General features: G+C 33.3%; 2 protein-coding genes across 3 annotated transcripts; one reads left to right on the top strand and one right to left on the bottom strand.

Annotated features, from left to right (window-relative positions):
* Window positions 1-6,528: 6,528 nt before the first annotated feature.
* On the bottom strand, window positions 6,529-8,163 carry LOC123917109 (60S ribosomal protein L9). Its single transcript, XM_045968738.1, has 3 exons — window positions 7,704-8,163; window positions 6,882-7,004; window positions 6,529-6,789 (listed from the first exon to the last, which is right to left on the bottom strand). Exons 1-3 carry the CDS (start codon window positions 8,073-8,075, stop codon window positions 6,703-6,705), a joined length of 582 nt encoding a protein of 193 aa, XP_045824694.1. The 5' UTR covers window positions 8,076-8,163; the 3' UTR covers window positions 6,529-6,702.
* A 4,501-nt stretch (window positions 8,164-12,664) lies between these two features.
* On the top strand, window positions 12,665-16,506 carry LOC123918706 (uncharacterized calcium-binding protein At1g02270-like). 2 transcript variants are annotated; one of them, XM_045970830.1, is made up of 10 exons: window positions 12,665-13,194; window positions 13,322-13,426; window positions 13,604-13,709; window positions 14,083-14,303; window positions 14,381-14,457; window positions 14,534-14,642; window positions 14,726-14,851; window positions 15,018-15,125; window positions 15,236-15,343; window positions 15,810-16,506. In XM_045970830.1, the coding sequence occupies exons 1-10, from the start codon at window positions 13,042-13,044 to the stop codon at window positions 16,029-16,031; spliced, it is 1,335 nt and encodes a 444-aa protein (XP_045826786.1). In that variant the 5' UTR covers window positions 12,665-13,041; the 3' UTR covers window positions 16,032-16,506. The 2 variants fall into 2 exon arrangements, with proteins under 2 accessions (XP_045826786.1, XP_045826787.1); XM_045970831.1 differs by having other exon boundaries at window positions 15,813-16,486.
* The last annotated feature ends 3,430 nt before the right edge of the window (window positions 16,507-19,936 follow it).

The following is a 19,936-nucleotide window of genomic DNA, read 5'->3' as shown; positions in this document are numbered from 1 at the left end:
AGTATCAATGACATGTAATATGTATGTATGTTGGAAGGCTTCATTTGTCACTCTCATAGTACTTCTTTTGGGACAAACAAGAATTGCATACTTTTCATACCAAAGTTAGGCTTCATTCCTAAAGGATGACAGAGAACCTAAATTCCAACAAGATCAAGTCCTACTACATACAAGGAGTACTATGAGGCTAAAAAAAAAAGCATACAATAGACACTGTCAAGGATATATTAAAACCCCTTACAATACTAAACACAAAGAAAAGCAAAGAAAACAGGGGACAAACTAAGCAGAAGCTAAGCAACAGCAGAAAAACAATAGCAAGAAACCCCACCAACACAAACACGCCAGCAGCAAGAAGAACACCATCACATTGTCAGCAAAAAACCAGCACTTCAAAGAAACATTACCTAAGCAAACAGTCCCCAGGATTCCAAACCCATTCATATAGTAAGCATGGTGCTTTTGCATTTTTACTTAAGTGCCATTGCCATGACAATCTTTGGATTAAATCCACAGCATCTTCAACCACCCCAACAACATTGTTAAAAATCTTCTCATTCCTACTCTTCCAAATCACCCACATAAAGGCCAACCAGACCAGGGAGAAACCTTTCCTCAGTCTCTTATTCCTCCCACTACAACCATATAGACTAGTTGACAGGTAATTCACACCACCAAGTCTATAAATAATAGTAGTGTTACAATTCTCTCTTCCTATGTTCTTTCTTCTTGCTACGTGAAGTTTATTTGGGTTGCTTCTCATTCCTACTCTTCCAAATCACCCACATAAAGGCCAACCAGACCAGGGAGAAACCTTTCCTCAGTCTCTTATTCCTCCCACTACAACCATATAGACTAGTTGACAGGTAATTCACACCACCAAGTCTATAAATAATAGTAGTGTTACAATTCTCTCTTCCTATGTTCTTTCTTCTTGCTACGTGAAGTTTATTTGAGTTGCTTCTATGTCCCATATTTTCTCTTAAGAATCCATATTTTCTTCTTCTTCTTTGCTCAAAACCTAATGGTACTAGGAATGGTATTAGGAGTAAATGAACATGTTGTTGAAAATGAACATCAACAACATTTTAATGACAACTTTAATAGTTATATTAATGTCATCTATATTTGTTTTTATGTTACTATTATTCTTATTGTAATCTTCTTACTCTTTGCTTTTTTTGAGATAATCCGTGTACCTTTTTTACAAACTTTTTTTCCTAACCGGCACCCGAACCGCCGTGATGTTGAATCTCCTGTGAGAGAACTTGGTCACTCATTACCACTCTCGGTTTCAATTTTAATGTCTGGAGAAGAGATTCCTACATTCATTGCTAACCCTGCGCCGCTTCCGTCTGAAGGAATTTCATGGTCTTCCCTTCAGCATACAACATAGGCGAGTCTATAGTTGAATTAGAATGTAATTTTCATTTTATTTGTTCCTGTAAAACAAACATATGTATTGAGTTAGTTATTATTATTATTATTATTATTATTATTATTATTATTATTATTATTATTATTATTATTTATCCCACTTTTGTGTTTTTTCTTTTATTTGTTGCAATCTTTTGTTTTTTTTCTATGCCACTGTGTGAATCAATGTTGCGATGCTAAAACTAAAAGCATAGTGGCACGTTATACTATTGATTATGCATTTAAGCTTTAAGAGTAAAATTGATAGTCTTTAAATCGTTCCTTGGATGTAAAACAAAGTTCAATTAGTTTAAGTCATTTTTTTTTAATCAGCAAAACTTTATTATAAGCCAACATAGTACAAGAAGTACCATAAATTGGAGATGCTAAGTAGAACATGGAAAACAAGCAGGAGAGAACACCTAAAAACAAACCACAACCCACCAACACTCAAAAATCAGCTTTTATGCTCATCAACGCTAAAAACAAATACCCGGGTCCTATGTCCATTCATAACATAAATGGATTTTATGGACTCACACCTTTTATGAGTGGATAGCAAGCAACTTTTATGATAAAATTATAATTCTAATAATGACTTAAGTTAGGCACATTATTATTATTAAGTCAGATTACTATCAATCGGTCCTTACATTAGGAATTGACATTAACATTAAAATGGCAAAGCAAAGACAGAAACATGAGAATGGCAAAGCAATGTCATTGCCACCCATCATCACAACCAAGTCTCAATGGGAACAATTCTATTCTTGATAGGAACTGATGGAAATCTACCACAACACAAAATCTTCATAAAAAACTAAAAAGCAACTTTAACTCATAGTCTACCATGACAAAACTCATAAGTCTTCAAATAACATTATTTATTTAGGCGCCATGAAATATGGTGACTGTATTATTGCCTCGAATATTCATTTTGTATGTCTCCATTCTTTTTCTATGTATTGATCTAAGATGGAAAAATCTTTTTACTAAGCAGGCTAATATGGTTAGGTTATCCAAATACGAAAATCAATTAGTTAACCTAGAGATCCATATCCAAAACCAATTTTTTAAATAGCCTAATTTTTCAAAGAGAATTACTTTTGCAACCCTACTGATTCTGGGGCGCGCCATACGAAATTACCAATATACCCCTGACTGCGACTTAGGACGCACGCATGCGCGCACGCACGCGCGCACGCACGTGCGCACGCCCGTGCGCACGCACGCACACATATATAGGACTATGATCAGAAGGCGATGCATCACAATAGCTATTTCTCCTTCTATAAGAAGGTGATGCATCCCCAAATCTGGCTTTTCGAAAAACAGCTTTCTGTTCCTCGACACAGCCATTTTGCATAACATAGTAACACATTGGCTTATGATCAGCCAAATCGAGAGCCTCGAAGTCTTCTTCTACCTCATTGACTTCTGTAGGAATGTCATATTCCAAAGGCAAGATGGACACAACATTAACCATCACGTCAAAATCTTATCCCTCATCTAAGAGGTCATCATCATCCATGTCATCTTCGCCTCCTACCATCTCTTTGTTATTTTCAGCTCTTGGCTCTTCCACTATTATGGAAAGCCTTTCTTTCATTGGCCTCTTGGCCACTTCAACCTTCTGGGCCACAACGGGATTGCCCCCAGCCTCAACATCTTTACTTGTCAATTTCTTCTTCCTTTGAAACCTTCGCCATTGAGTGCGAGTCATAGGATTTTTCCCCTTATAGTTGTTTCTATAAGAGTACTTATTGGCTTCTGTGGCAGCATTCACCATTTCTTTTCCAGCTACCACTTTTGAACCCTTAGGTTCAGAAACAATGTTAACATTAACATTGCTAGAACCTCCATTCTCCATCATTCTCTTATTGAAAGTCACATACTGCCCACTTACCCACTGGTTAATGGGTGCTCTTCCAGATGGCTTGAAAGTGTTTTGGGGGCCTAGCCTCTGCTGAATTGAGAGACCTTTGGTAATAGGCTTTCTCCAATTAGCTCCTTTGTATGGCCAAGCTTTTTTATTTGGCTTAGTCTTTGGCCATTTTCTTTTTCTTTCAGCATAAGGCACAACACTTTGAAGGCCTGCAGTGACCTCTTTATCACACACAGCACTGCACCTAGGGCAAAACATCACTTCAGAATTCTTGAGTTTGCACCTATTCAGGAAGTCCACCAATTCTTCCTCAGCATTGGGATATACTTCACGCACCCTCTTCTCATACTCTTCTTCAGGTACAGCCTCAATCTGAGCAGCAGCATCTACAACTTCAACCATGTTGCAGTCATAAACTTCGACATAGGTGGCATCAGCAGTTGGCAGAGGATCTGCGTCCACCTTCATTGGAGGCTTTGGAATGGGCTGTTGAACATGACATGGAGGAAAGAGATGATGAAAATGTTCAACACAGTTGAAGGATGACAAGGGGGATCACGCGGCAAGTTTTTTGTGGCTCACAGCAGGCGCGTGTGCCACACACGCAAGGTGAGACTGGCCATTGGGCTGGACGCGGAGAGAGAGTGTTAGTTGATAAGATTCATCCACGTGGCTGACTGTGATTGGTTGGTTGGATTTTTATCCATTTAATACTTTGAACTCAATTATTTCGTTGCAAATTAATTTTTTATTTTTTTCACCAAAATTCATGATTTATTTTTTCTATAAATAGAGACTTGGTTCATTTGATTTGGACACAGGAAAAAAATCGATTTTTTCACTATATTAATTTTATTATTATCTTTCTATTAGTGTTAATCTTGAAGTATTAGTTTTTTTTTTTTGTGAAATGGATCCCAATAATCATTTCAACAGCCAAAATTCTTCTAATTATCCCTATAATTATCAAAATCCAAATCAATTTTAAATTATTTGTATCGTACTAATTACGTTACTTGTGTGTTGTATTTTAAATTAAGTTAAGATGATTTGTATCGTATAAATTATTTAAATAAATTTTGTTTTTTTTTACAAAAAACTAAAAAATAAATCGTTAAGTGTTAATTATTTTAATTTTAATCGATAATTGTAATTTTATGTAATCATAAAAACAAAAATATAAATTTAAATAAGAATATGAAATAAAAAGTGGTGGGGTAGAGAAAGTGGTGGGGTAGAGTGTTGAATGAAAAAATCATTGGAGAAGATAAAAGTTGAATGTGTCTTGAATAATTATGTGGAAGAAAGAGAAAATGACGTGGAGCGTTGAAAAATTAAAAAGTGGTGTTGGGAGTGTTGAACCATTGTACATGGTCTCAAGGAACCTACGTCAGGCTTCCGGAAAAAAAGTGGGAATATCGGCAAGAGACTATTATACAAACCGACCAGTATAGATAAACACATTCTCACTATCTTGAATTACACCACAAATTCATATACTGTGGTACATAAATCAAGCGGTTAATGAATTATAAGATCAAGTGCTCAAGGCTAGATTGAAATTCAAACAAATAGATTGTGCATCTAAGTTAATATTGTGGGTGGAGTGAATTAAGCCGCGGGAGCTTGTCAAAATCAAATACTTTCTTCAATAGTGGATTCAAAGATTGCAAAAAATATAAAGGGTTGTTGCCATACTAGCATGTAAGATTATAATCAAGAATGTTGTTTGAATCCACTGAGGTTCTTTGGTTAGTTAAAAAGGGTGGCATTTAGTATGGTGAAGGGAAAAATGTGTCAATGGTGAAGTTGTTAACAATTGGATTAAATAGAGAGCACAATATTATTAGTCTCTCACTACTTATTCTAAACACTCATCTTCCTCCTTGAGTCATTGCACCCACCATTCATCGGACCACCCCCAAACTCAAGACCCACTCATTTAACCTTGTCAATCTAGCCATCTTGGACTCACTTGGAAAGCCGCCACCGTCACACCACTGCCGGTGATTTTTCAATCACCATTTCTAGTCAAGTGTTTTGTTCAAAGTTCGCCTCCATTTTCAGATCTCCCTATTGTTTGATATATGGAAATGGGTTAATGCTCATTTTGTTTTATTTTGTCTAAATCTGAATGATTTCAGAAACATTGGAGCTAATAAGAAACTTTGGTAGTAGTATTATAGCTTCATTGCCATTGACAAAATCAAGCCTTTCAACCCATTAATTCTTGAAAGCAATAAACTACCAAGTGATAAAAATGAATTTATTGTTGTGGCGGAAAGAAATTTTGTTGAGGTTGGGGAGTTGATTAAATTTAGGGGATATTAGTTTGAGTTTAAACATAAACAGAGTTTGCTGGTGGTGGCTGGCAAGAGAATGAGATTGGTTTAGAGGATGGTGGGAGCAGATCTGAGTGTGGAAGAAAGGAAAAATATAGTAGTGAGAGACTATAATAATATCGTGCTCCCTATTTAATCCAATGGTTAAAAAACAACTTCACCTTGGTGGGCACATTTTTCCCTTCAACATACTAAAATGCCACGCTTAAAAAGTGTTTGGCTATCATATAAATAACGGAAACCATAAAAGAGGTGGAAAAAAATAACTCATTTCAGAGGACTAACAGGGGTCAAGAATATTTGTCAAAAAAAACAGAGGTCAAGAATAAGGCTTCACAACAATGTTAAAAAGAAAACTCAACACAAAACTCGAGTACAAACGTCGTTTAACAAAGGCTAGCGATTAGCACAGGCTAGAGAGATGCCTTCAAGAGTTTCCAGGTAAATTACAAAACTCATAATTAAAAAGAAAGTTTAGTTTTCCTTTTATATAGCAAGTTATTATCACAGCAATAACAATACACAAACATCACAAGGCAAAGTTAGCAGCATGATTTTTGCAAAATACACAATCGAAGTGAATATAAATGTTTTGCCATTTCCAGTTTAACACCAAACAGATTTCATGAGATCATATGAATAACAATTGCATTATCTATTGTTTTTTTTACCAAGTTTCCATCAGGCTGATAGAGTTTTTTATTTTGAAAACACACCTCACATTGAATCAAATAAATCAGTTTACCATTCAGTGTGCTATTCAACCACCGCATAATAATTCAATTTTTAACATGTTCCTCACAATTAAAAACTCAGCACGAAACAAACAGGCAATAAGAGTGAAATGACTAGCCAACAAATAGGTAATAAGAGTGAAATACCAGGTAACAACGAAGAATAACGCTTATAAGAACAATATAGAGAAAACTTTGATAGCAAAAAATCCAACCTCAACGAGCAAATGTAAAATGTGACAATTAATCGAGACAAAACAGATACAAATCCACAAACAGAAACTTGAAGTAAACTACAAAAAGATAAGCTTATAATTATCACCATCTATTCTTCAGTCACTACTGAGCCCTTCTCACTGACATAAATACCATCAAGAAACTTCCTGATATCCTTGTTCTTCACATGGCATTTCTGTTAAAACAAAACAAAGCAAAAAACACTTAGAAATCTAAAAAAACAAAATGAACAACAATAAAATAACATTCACATGTCAAAGAAAGTACCTGGTTAATAAGGGCACATGACCTTGAAACAAGTTCAATGTCATTTCCATCCAAAACAACCTCATCCTTCACCTTCTCAGATCGAACAATCGAAACTCCATCAAGCAAATCAACTTTCCTCACCTAATACATAATAATTCAACAAATTCCAAAACTATTAAATCACACACTACTTAACCACATAACCAAATGAATAAGAACTTAAAGCATATAAACATTAACCATGTTCCTAATATGTTAAATAATTTTAAATCACAAACTACTTAACCATATAACCAAATGAATAAGAAATTAAATCATATAAACATTAACCAAGTTTGTAATATATTAAATAATTTTAAATCACAAATTACTGAACCATATAACCAAATTGATCAGAAATTAAATCATTTTAATTTCATATAAACCCTAATTTCGTAATATATAGCAATAATTCAGTTTAAATCATATAAACAATTATATCATACAAATTTCAAACCTATTATTAAGTCATACACTACTTAACCAAAAAAAACAAATGAACAAAAAATTAAATCATTTTAAATCAGATAAACATTAACCATGCTTGTAATATTTTAAATAATTGTAAATCACAAACTACTTAACCATACAACCAAATGAATAAAAAATTAAATCATTTCAAATCAACATTAATAAGGTTTTCCACATATAACCAATTAAATCAGAACTTTAACATCATTAATAAAAAAAAAATCAGAACTTATATAGCAATCAATGAGTCACAACAAATTAGGGTTTATCTAGGGTTATCAAAATTGAACAAATCAACAGATTAAAAAAACAATTAAATAAAATTAATACCTTCTTTTCACCCAAAAAGTTTCGGATCTCAATAGATTTGTTATCATTGGTGATGCTAGCATTGATAGGAAAATGAGCATACACAAACCTCATCTTGTAACGGAATCCCTTAGTAACACCTCTAATGAGATTCTCAACATGAGAAAGAGCAGTCCTGATGGCGGCGGAGGTTTTCCGGGAACCAAACCAGGCATCGATCTTCAGCTTCTTCTTACCATTCTCATCAGTGATGAGATCAAAATCAAGGTTAAGATGCTTGAAATCACGAACAAGCTTTCCACGAGGACCTTCGACTTCGATCACCTTAGCGTTAACCTTGATGCTAACGCCGTCAGGGATGTCCATGGTTTCGGATGAAAGGATGGTCTTCATTTTTGCGTGACGGTGGAAAAATCGAACAAAGTGTGTTCCGTCGAAGGCTCTTCTCTAACCTCACTCTCGGCAATGAAATGTATAAACCCTAGATTGTTATATAGTGTGATTGGAGGGTCGGGTTTTGGCATTTTGGGCTTTGTTGTTTGGTTTAGCCCAATACTCTTTGTGCCCAAAATGCTCTTTCTTCTTTTTAAGGAAAAGTATAATTTTTCCAAAAATTAATTTTGGGAGTCATAAGTCATATTAACAATAAGTCCAAAATTGTGAATATGATTTTTTTTTTTTATATTTTTTTAAAAAAATTCTTGACCCAAAACAAAAAAGAAATAATTTAAATTCGGAAACACACATTGTAAAAATTTGGTTTCGGAAATTGTTGTTAAACTTTTTCTAACTTTTTTAAGAAGTAAATGATGATGTAAGTGTAGATTAGTTTTAGCGCTGACGTCTAATCAAACTAATCAAACTTTCACATAAATCTTTTATAACTGCTTTTTAGAATAACATCAAATTGTTTTTGAAAGCCTAAGTGGTCTGTTAGCCTGTTTAAAAACATATTTCATATAAAAATATTTAAATAATTAATTATATTTATTTTTAAATATACTTATGAGCTAATAAACCAATGTCATTTTGATATTTAACATAATATTTTAGAGACTTTGACTATTATGTCATCATATTTCAATTCTAGTTTATAACAATACATTTATATGTGAAAAACTAATGTAGATTAATAAACTTAAACTACTGAAAAAGTTAATAAATTTATAATTTAATCAAAGTACAAATTTTAATACACAAATAATAACAGTAATAAAAATATTATTCATATTAACTTAAAAAGGCCGGCCTAGTAAGCTAAAAAGACTTTTTTAATGGTCTGCAGCCTGACCTATTTAACTAAACATGCTTATAAAAAAATTTTGGCCTGCTCTATTTAAAGAAATAGGCTGATCTGGCATGAGCCTATGTAGGCTTTGCCTTAAGGCCTTGTAGGCCGGTATGGCATATTCTCACCTCTAATCACGATTGATAATGTATCTCCAAAACATGTTAGCAATTCAACAACTAAGTCGATATATGATCAAGGAGTGAAAGGAAAAAGTAATTGAATTGTATATCTTGGTGCCAAATATTTGTTATAACAGTCTGTGACAACCGACTACAGTTGGCTTTGGAGGCAAGATGAGCTGTTGAGATGGATCTAACGGTCCCAAGGGTGTCTTGAGAAACGTATCGGCTACAAGGGGTGTATATAAACTATTGTGTTTGTTACCCTTAGTTTGCATTAGACACTTTCGTGTAATGAGCCTTAACCGAATCTAGAATATCGAGATTTAGACTCTTCAATCAATCACCACCGAGAAACATATTTTCATAATCTAATTTGCTATTATGATTTCCAACATGTGTTTCAGTTAGTTCAATGTGGAAATTGACATTTTTATCACTAAACTTAACTTATTGATGCTTATCAAGGGCCACTTCAATTTGGATTGGAACATCTCTTCACCATATTCTTTATGAAGGTAATCCTTACACATTTATAGTCTTACCAAGATGGGCGCAAACTCGTCAAAAATATTGGTTATTCACAAGGCTCGGCTAAACTGACCCTAGAAAAACTTGGTTATGATTAATGAGGTTTAGTTTATTTGTCTTGATGTTTAATGACATTTTAGGGGTTTCTTTTTCTAGGGAATAGTTTTTTCTTGGTTTTAATTTTTTTTTGGGTAAATGATCATTTACCCCCCCTGCAAAATAAGCAAATTTTCGTTTACCCCCTATGCAGATTTTTTTTCTGTTTACCCCCCTGCAAAAAATAGATTCCCTCATTTTGCCCCCTAGGTGTACAGCAGGACATGTGACTGTGCAAATCTGCTGACGTGGCTTGTACACGTGGAAAAAATCATTTATATTTATTTTTTAAATTCCATGTCACATAATTTTTTTTTAAAAAAAAATCCTACAAAAAAAAAACGAATTTTTTTTTCCCAAAATTTAAAATAAAATTTCCTACAAATAATTTTTTTCCTACAAAATAAAAAAAAAAGATTTCGTACAAAAATAACTTTTTTTGCATAAATAAAAAATTAAATTTTCTTATTTTGTCCCCAAAATAAAGAATCTAACGATTTATTTTCAAATATCTTTTAATTAAAAAAATAGAATCTTTATTTTTGTCTGCGTAATTTAGTGCTGCAGATATAGTACAAGCTAAGGTTGCTGCACAATTTAATATCACATAAGAATTGAAGCATAATTTTGCTTAATTTTTTTTGCTGCATAATTTAATATCACATATAATTTTGGTAGAAGAGGAAAACACAAATAAAACTTCTTCTTCTATTTTTTTTTTAATTCAAAGAGATTAACAAAAAAAAATAAAGTTTTGTTTTTAAAAATTAAAGATTATGTTTTTTTTTAATTTAAAGAGATTTGAAAATAAATCTTTAAAATATTTAATTTGGAAATAAACTTTATTTCGGAGTAAATCTTTATTTTGGGAGTAAAATAAGAAAATTCGTTTTTTTATTTTGGGAGGAATTTTTTTTTTAAATTCGTTTGTAGGATAACAAATATAATTTTTAAAATTTTGTAGGAAAAAAAATAATTTGTAGGAATTTTTTTTTTATTTTGGGAACAGAAAATAAGAAAATTGGTTTTTTTTATTTTGTAGGAAAAAAAATTTATTTTTTATAAGGCTTTAATGCGGTTTTGATCCCCCTATTTTGAAAAATCTGAACTTTTGATCCCCCTATTTTAAAACTCAGCACTTTTGATCCCCCTATTTTAGTTTTTTGTTAGTTTTAGTCCCCCACCTCAATTTGGTCAAACTTTTGCTAATGTGTCATGCTCACTGATGACGTGGCATTGTACATGTGGACAACATGCTATGATGATGTCAGAAAAATTGGTGACACACAATATTTGACCTATAGAGATGCATGTTTTGCAATGGGATTCCTTAAAGATGATCGTGTTTACATAACTGCAATCAAAGAAACAAAAGATTTGGGCTCGGGACACTATCTAAGAAAATTGTTTGTCCACATGTACAATGCCACGTCATCAGTGAGCATGACACATAAGCAAAAGTTTGACCAAATTGAGGTGGGGGACTAAAACTAACAAAAAACTAAAATAGGGGGATCAAAAGTGCTGAGTTTTAAAATAGGGGGATCAAAAGTTCAGGTTTTTCAAAATAGGGGGATCAAAACTGCATTAAAGCCTTTTTATAAAAAAAAAAATCTGACGTGGAATTTTTTAAAAAAATATAAATGATTTTTTCCATGTGTACAAGCCACGTCAGCAGATTTGCACAGTCACATGTCCTGCTGTACAGCCAGGGGGCAAAATGAGAGAATTTATTTTTTGCAGGGGGGTAAACAGAAAAAAAATATGCACAGGGGGGTAAACGAAAATTTGCTTATTTTGCAGGGGGGTAAATGATCATTTACCCTTTTTTTTTAAGTATCATTTCCGCGTAAGTGTAGAAATTAATTATTTGAAACTTGTATGAAAGTTAATCAGCGCGATAAACTTGATCTAAGAGTTTTAACGTTGTTGCATGCTCAAGTCTGAGTTTTAACTCGAGACATTTGGTTACGTTATTTTTTTTTAAAAAAAAAACTTGATATCTGACTCAAGAACGGACTAATTCGAAAGGTCCAATCACGAGACGATTAAGTTAGAAGAGACTATTTACATACTCGCTCTGGTCATATATATATATATATATATATATATATATATATATGTATACACGACTAGAGAGAGTATCATCTAAGCGTAATTGAGTTTTTCTTTATCTCTTTCATTTGCTCATCTAACTAAAAATATACATCATTTTATCTGTAAGTCATAGTTTAACCAACAAATATTAAAAATTGTTAGGTATTCTCTTGAGTTCAACTCCAAAACTTTTTATTTATGCGTGCTTTTCATGTACTAGTATTTATAATTCCGACTTTAGAAAATAAAATGTCATTTTAAAAAGGCAAATGCTAAAAAGTGTTCTCGGGACACTCTTTAAGCCTTTAAATAGTAAGTTTTATATAGAATTTTTATGGAAATGCATAAAGTCAACGCATTGAAAATTTAAGTGTTTAATTTTTTGAATAAAAAGTTTCTTTTAATGAAATGCTTAAAGAGGGCCCGAAAACACTAGTTAGCAAAACCCTTTTAAAAAAGTTGGCAATTGTTTACACCTAAAAAAGAAAAATCAGTCCTACATAGATCTCAAAATTTGGCAGAATTAAAAAGTTACGGAGAATGTTAACTTGTGCCCTTAAGGCACATGTTAAGGAAGCAAAAATAGAAATTATTAAATGCTAATTTGTGCATTTTGACTTTTGAAGCATTAAATTTCTTGTATCATTAAATATTGAATTTCTATTTTGGTATATCTTAACATGTGCCCTTAGGGCACATGTTAACAAGACCCAAAAGTTATTATAGAAGAAAAGGAGTAAAGAGTCAAAATTTGTTAAAAATGCGAAATAATCGCATTGATGAATTCCGTTAAGCAGTTAAGTACGGTTGATGAAAAGCTATTTATGAAATGAAAGAAAAAAAACAATGACGTGTTCCAAATCTCAATTTTCTCAAAGAGTACAACGTTTTCTATTATCGGCGTTGTTTCTCTCAAAATTCCTCAATCAATCACCGAGGGAGGTAACCTTCAACTCCTCCCTCATTCCTCTCTTCCTCTTTTCCATCATCACAATCCATCAAAACCTCTTCAATTTCTTGCACCCATTTTCCAGAATTCATCAAAATCAAATCTTTAAATTAATAATAATAATAATATTAAAAAAAGCATCATTGTGTCACCATTTTCTATATTGAATGATAAAAAGTTATGCTTTTTTCAAGAGGGTATTCACTTTTGCAGGGAGATATAATATTTTTTTGATTATATATATATTGGGACATTATTGGTTTGTTTGAACGTAGAATGAGAACGGGTAAGTGGGTTAAGAGTATGGGAAGGATATCAAGGATTGGAAGTTTTGCAATTTCTTCTTCAAAGGATAATCCACCACAACCTTGTATTACTTGCACTACTTTTAATATTCTTGCTCCTATTTACAAACGAATCAATGATGAGGTTTTTAATTCTTTCTCATTTTTGTTTGTTTAAAAGAAAGGGTTTTCTTAAATTTTTGTTTTTGTTTTAAAGGGTTTTCTTAAGAAATCTTGTTTTCTTTTTGTTGTTGTCATGATTGAAAAAACAGGACCCAACATGTCGAGAGAGTGATTATAGAACATATTGGTTGGCGAGGAATCATAGGATATTGGATTGGCTTTTGAATGAAAGGTCTTCTATTATTTGTCTTCAGGTTTGTGTCTGCTTTTTTTCTTATTCATTTTCATATATAATTTTCTGTTATCATATAGGTCAGATACATTAGTAATTCAATGTATTAAAAGCGCGAGGTGGTAACAATTTTTTCTATATGGCCTTGAGATTCTATTATTGGCTAAGGTTGAAGGTTTAATGTGTTGAATTTGTGCAGGAGTTTTGGGTTGGAAATGAAGAGCTTGTTAATTTGTATGAGAAGAGACTTAGTGATGCTGGTTATGTTAGTTTCAAACTTGGAAGGACTAATAACCGCGGAGATGGTATGCACATTTTTTTATCAATTTTGCTAAAATACCCCTTTTTGTTGTTGCAATTTCATCATTTTGTTATCACAAATAACTACCTTATTATAAATATATATAAAGTTTAGATGAATTAGGTCTCAGGAGTTCAGAACGGCACATAACATGTTTAAGAAATGTTTGTGGTGAAAGGACATTTAGAATGAGGAAACATGTTTTTCTCTTTTTTTTTTTTTTTTCTTTCTTGCAAATATAACTCTCTGAGATAGTCAATGTAACCCTTGAGAAAAATATATTTTCCACAAGCATGCTTTTGTGTGGATTTGTTTGTTGAAAAGTTATGTATATTAAATGCAAATTCTGATATAGTGTTACCTCTTGGTTATGACAGGTCTTCTAATAGCAGTGCAAAAAGAATATTTCAATATTCTTAATTATAAGGAGTTGCATTTCAATGATTGTGGTGACCGCGTTGCTCAACTATTACATGTTGAACTAGCTTTTCCATTTTCAAAATGGCGAAACGGTGAAATTAGGCAGGAAATTCTTATTGTTAACACTCACCTGTTATTTCCTCACGATGCAACATTATCTCTTGTACGACTGAAACAGGTATATAAGCATTCAAATGTGATATACAAGAACTTTCCAGTTATTAGTTGTACTTTGAAATTTTAATTTTGTCGCAGGTCTATATGATACTTCAATATGTAGAATCTTATCAAAATGATTTCCAACTCAAGCCAATGCCAATCATGTTATGCGGGTAATTAAACGCAATATGGATTTCTTTTTCTCAAAACTCTTGAACAATCTTTTATTTACGATGTTTTATTTCTCAGTGACTGGAATGGAAGCAAACGCGGACATGTTTACAAGTTCCTTAGGTCTCAGGGTTTTGAATCATCTTACGATACTGCACATCAGTACACTGATGCAGATGCCGATAAGGTCATTACTTAGCATTGTCTTTAGGATTTTTCCTTTGAACAATTAGCCAATCACTTATACTCATTCTATATTATGTCATGCAGTGGGTTAGTCACCGAAACCATCGAGGAAATATATGTGCTGTTGATTTTATTTGGCTCCTAAATCCCGACAAATATCGAAAATTACTAAAATCAAGTTGGATTGAAGCAGTGTTTGGCATGTTCAAGGTATTCATATAACATTTGGTCTTAGAGTTATTTTTACCATCCCTGTTAGGATTTTTACACGTACAAGATTAGGCCACATGTGTTTCCTATACTACTGTCTGCTAATCACAATCTTTATTTTTGTGCAACTGAGTTGTCGTTGACAAAAATTTCTCCATTTCTTCAGTATCTAGTGCGGAGAGCTTCAGTGACAGAGAGTGATGCATTCACATTTCTAAGGGCTGATAATGAAGATTGTATTACCTATTCTGGTTTCTGTGAAGCACTTCGACAGGTATGTTGCAGTATTCACTGTTGAATTATCACTCTAAAAGTCCATTTAACGAACATTCTTGTCTGAGAAATCCAGATGGTTATAAAGGTTTTTTTTCTCACTCTATGCAGCTCAATTTAATTGGTCATAACCATGGGTTGAGTGAGGAAGAGATAAAGGAATTGTGGGTCCAAGCCGACATAGATGGAAATGGCGTTCTCGACTATAAAGAATTCTTGGTAAAGTATTTCACATAATCAACAATATATACCAGAAAAGACTATGAATCTTCAAGTTTTTTAGAAAAAATATATTTATGCAACAAATGACTCGAGGTTTAGTGTAACTGAAATCTAAATGCTTATCTCCACAAAGCATATAGTAATGCACTAATGACAACATGTTAGATGCAATTGGTCTACATGATAATCATTATTATAGTTTCCATTTCATTAGACAAACCGCAGTTCACGTTAATCTAAAAGTTTTATCATTTATAATTTGTTTCTGGCATTTTCCATTTAACCATGAATGGCCAACAAGAACAATTTAACATGTCTATGCATAATTAAAAAATTGTCATTTTTTAGCAATCGTTTTGTTTGATTTGATCCATGTACCTAATAGAAGCCATCGAGACAAGCCTATTTGTTGTTATTCCTAGTTTGTTTGCTAAATTACAGTCTTGAAATTATGTGGTTGCAGCAGCAAATATGGAGTTCAGACGACGAAAACAAGGATAAGGAGCAGGATGGTTCAAATGATGTTCAAGAGCAAACTATTGGTTTTAGTGTAAAAAATGCAGTTTTGTTCCCTCCTGAGGTGGAGAAAGGTAGATGGCCTGACGACTACTCTCTTTCCGATCACGCACGACTTACTGTTGTATTCTCGCCAATAAGAATGCCATGCTCCCAGATGATTTGCTGACACAATATTGCTTTTTTGGTGCTATAGCTTAGGAGTTACTAATTAGAATTAAAATTCATGTACATAGACATCACATGAAAGGGCGAAACAATGAGACGGGTTAGGAAAGATAGATACACACAATACAAGAGGTCTTTTCTAGGGAGATTTTATACATCCCTATGTTGTGATCACTGCATTATGTTGTTGACGGCATTTGCAGCGAGCAACACTCATAGCTCAATTTGTTTCCCCCAAATTTTCTTGTCTGGTCTAAAGATTTAACAAAAGGAAACAAAGAAAGAAGAATGATTTGTATATATAGTGTTCTAGATTTCTTAGGCGTCAGACATTTTTGTAGCATGGTAAGATGCAGCTCTAGCTAGAGCTTGTTTGAATAGATGAGTGTTCAGACACATTGTATCTTGTAACATATTTTGCTCTTGATAGAGTATGCAAATTCAAATTGTATAATGTTAAATTAAATTTCATGTGGATGGATACTGCTAGCTATCTTGGACATGCACAGTTAGTGTAAAATAGTTTTACACTGACGGCCAATAAGAATCAACTATCAAGTATGTGGTAGTTATTTCTAAAACATTTCTAAAATGTTGTTATAAAGCAGGCATATATGGCGATTTTAGTGTTCTCATTTTTCCGCTTAACTGGTTCCTTTCTTGTTTACATGCTTCTCAAAGGCTCAATGAAATATAATCTTACAGTAATATTTTGATTGGTTCCATCAGATACTATGCTGTTTTTTATTTGATGCCTCCTAGAATGTGGAAGAAAGGCTACCTTACTTTTCTTGCAGCGCATAAAAACATGGTTTACACTGGCAGTGCATATCCAGTGCACTAATAAATACTATACATTTATCAAATTAAGGCTAAAAGTACTTGATAAGTTTTAGGTCTCATAATTTTTTGCAGTTAAAAGTACTGATATACTACATGTTGGGGAATACAAATTTGCAAGCTGCTGTATAATAATTGTTTTGGACTGGGCCTAACCACTAACCAAAAACTGAGGAAATCCTCCTCCTCAACCATGGAGCACGACCCAAACATAGTAGGCCCAAGATCGTGTGCCTCTGCCCAACAAACTCAATATCCTGCCATATTATAATGTCCGACATCGGAATGATGGGCATTTACTATCCATCATGGCTTCTCATCCGTTTTCCGACAACCATTGATGGCGTTGATACGCTCATCAATGATCTTGGCCTAGCGCCGATGGCTATATATACTTCTCTCATGCAGAGGAGTCAGGGACATTCTCTCACTCTCTTAAAACCTTGTTTCACCTGTTACTGATTTAAGAGTCGAAGCACTTGCAAGTACAAAACCTTCCTCTTATTCACCGGAACGAAAGAGGAGCACCACCAGACATGGTTGACCCTGATCAAGGTAAGATTAATAATGATAGTAATCACTCTTAAATATATTCAGCATTGCAGATAAGCATCAAATGGAATATGAAGCAAATAAGTGATAAAGTTATAAAGCAAGCCAAGTGTTTGAATATGTTGGGCTATATTCTTTCTCAAGTAAAAAAGGTTAGCAGATATGATTTCATATGATGATCTTCCAGCCACAAAATTGTGACATTAAGCTTCATCAGTCAATCCATGATTTACTTACCTTTACTAACTAAAGATCATTATGTAATAATTAATAATTTAGAGATCGATATATTATATGAGATTAGAACACACTTACTTGATAATCATAATCACAAACCATCATTACCGGAAGCGTACCAATATCGAAAACATCGATATACTAGACAAGGTCTTCCTCTGCCTATCACTTGCTCCGGTCTTTGAGGTCTTTGATGGGTAAAACCACAAATGAGCTTACTGTGTTTGTACGTGACGGCAAAGGGGACCTAGCCAATCTTATATAAGATCACAACCCTAGTACCACCCATCACGGACTCTAGAGTTGGGCATACACTTTGTTTCTACACAAATCAGAATTAGTGTTCAAGCCCATTATTACTGATCACAATTATCGGGCTTAAGCATCATCAAATGGATCACAACAACATCAACCCGTTTTTATTAAAATCAAAAGCCACAATTGATTGCAGCCCACAAAATATTAGAAAATATTCTAACATTCTCCCACTTGGGCAAAATTAATTGTGTATATTTAATTTAAAGAAAACACTTTGAAAACGACTCTCGGGTTGATAACATATTTATTAACGTGGCCACAATGATCCCAAGATGCAACATCTAATTAAGACTCCGTCCAACAAAAGTTAAATGATATCGAATCATAGCGGTAATTATATCATTATCGATACAACACCTTCCATGGTTACAAATACCACCTAACCCCGTCGACTAGTCATCTGTGTAGAGTGTAGCGAGAAAATGATATGTCTGTGATCTTAACCATACTATCATTTTCTTCGTCAGTCCTCAATTTCTCTTAAATGCCTTAAAGCCAGAGAAATTCTATGGTCCATAAGATACCACAAGTCCAAGCTCCAAAACAATGTTGACTACCGCGGTATAATGATCTAATCAACATCGAGCTCCAATATTTTAGACAAAATTTCTCTCAAATGCCTCAAAGCCAGAGAAATTACATGGTTCTTAAGATACCATAATGCCTCAGCTCCAAAATAGTGTTGATCACCGGCTAAGTGATCCTGACAACACTGAGCTTAAATTTATTTATGTTTACACATAATGCCTCAGCTCCAAAATAGTGTTGATCACCGGCTAAGTGATCCCGACAACACTGAGCTTAATTTATTTATTTATGTTTACACATAATGCCTCAGCTCCAAAATAGTGTTGATCACCGGCATAGTGATCCCAACAACACTGAGCTCAAATATTTTTATATTTCAAATAATTTCAATATTATAAAGGAGTTAATATACAATTTTAAACTCCCACTGATAAAGCATATCAAAAGAATATAAGTTATCTCCCACTAATCAAGTGATCTATGATGTTCAACATTTCAATGAAAACATAACAATTATGTGCGGAGAAATTCATTTTTGAATCAAAACCAAATTGGATTAGTATTATCACAACAGGCCAATATAATAGTACAATCACCTTTGGGCAGAATGTACAAACTAAGGCTAAAACCTCAGTCAAAACCTCAGATGAGTTAATCAATGAGTATGTATTGAACTTTGAAAGTTGTCACCTTTGGGCTGACAAATTCCTCCGTTCAACGCATTCTCCAATAACTTCATCTCAAATTAATTTTTAATCGTAACATATAATAATCACCTTTGGGCAGAAAATTACATGTTATAATTAAAACCATTCCTCAAACTACAAAGAAAATTCCATCAATTGATATAAGCGGTCCCACTTTGATGGTAACGGCCTATACCAACGCATGAAATCTCTTGCATAGGAATCAATAATTAAAAGTTTTCACATATAATTATATGTCTTTAGTTGGGGAGAGAAATCACGTACATGAAACAGTCAACTCATGAGAGTTCATTACTGTGAAACAGTCAACTCAATATAATAAATAAATGATTTATGCAGCGGAATAATATGAGACTTAATTTAATTGAGGATATAAAGCAAATATTATTGAGGATATAAAGCAAATAGTCCCGAACTTTTATAAATAACATAGGACTCCTCAATATAAGTCTCTATAAACATTTATAAATAGTTGACATGTAGAACTCTCCCACTTGATAGAGAATTATAGTTGAATTACCAATCTAAAAGTGTCATGTAATAATTAATAATTTAGAGATCGATATATTATATGAGATTAGAACACACTTACTTGATAATCATAATCACAAACCATCATTACCGGAAGCGTACCAATATCGAAAACATCGATATACTAGACAAGGTCTTCCTCTGCCTATCACTTGCTCCGGTCTTTGAGGTCTTTGATGGGTAAAACCACAAA

Source organism: Trifolium pratense, linkage group LG3 (assembly GCF_020283565.1).
Source record: "Trifolium pratense cultivar HEN17-A07 linkage group LG3, ARS_RC_1.1, whole genome shotgun sequence".
NCBI lineage: Eukaryota > Viridiplantae > Streptophyta > Magnoliopsida > Fabales > Fabaceae > Trifolium > Trifolium pratense.
This window is presented reverse-complemented; position numbering and strand designations above follow the sequence as displayed.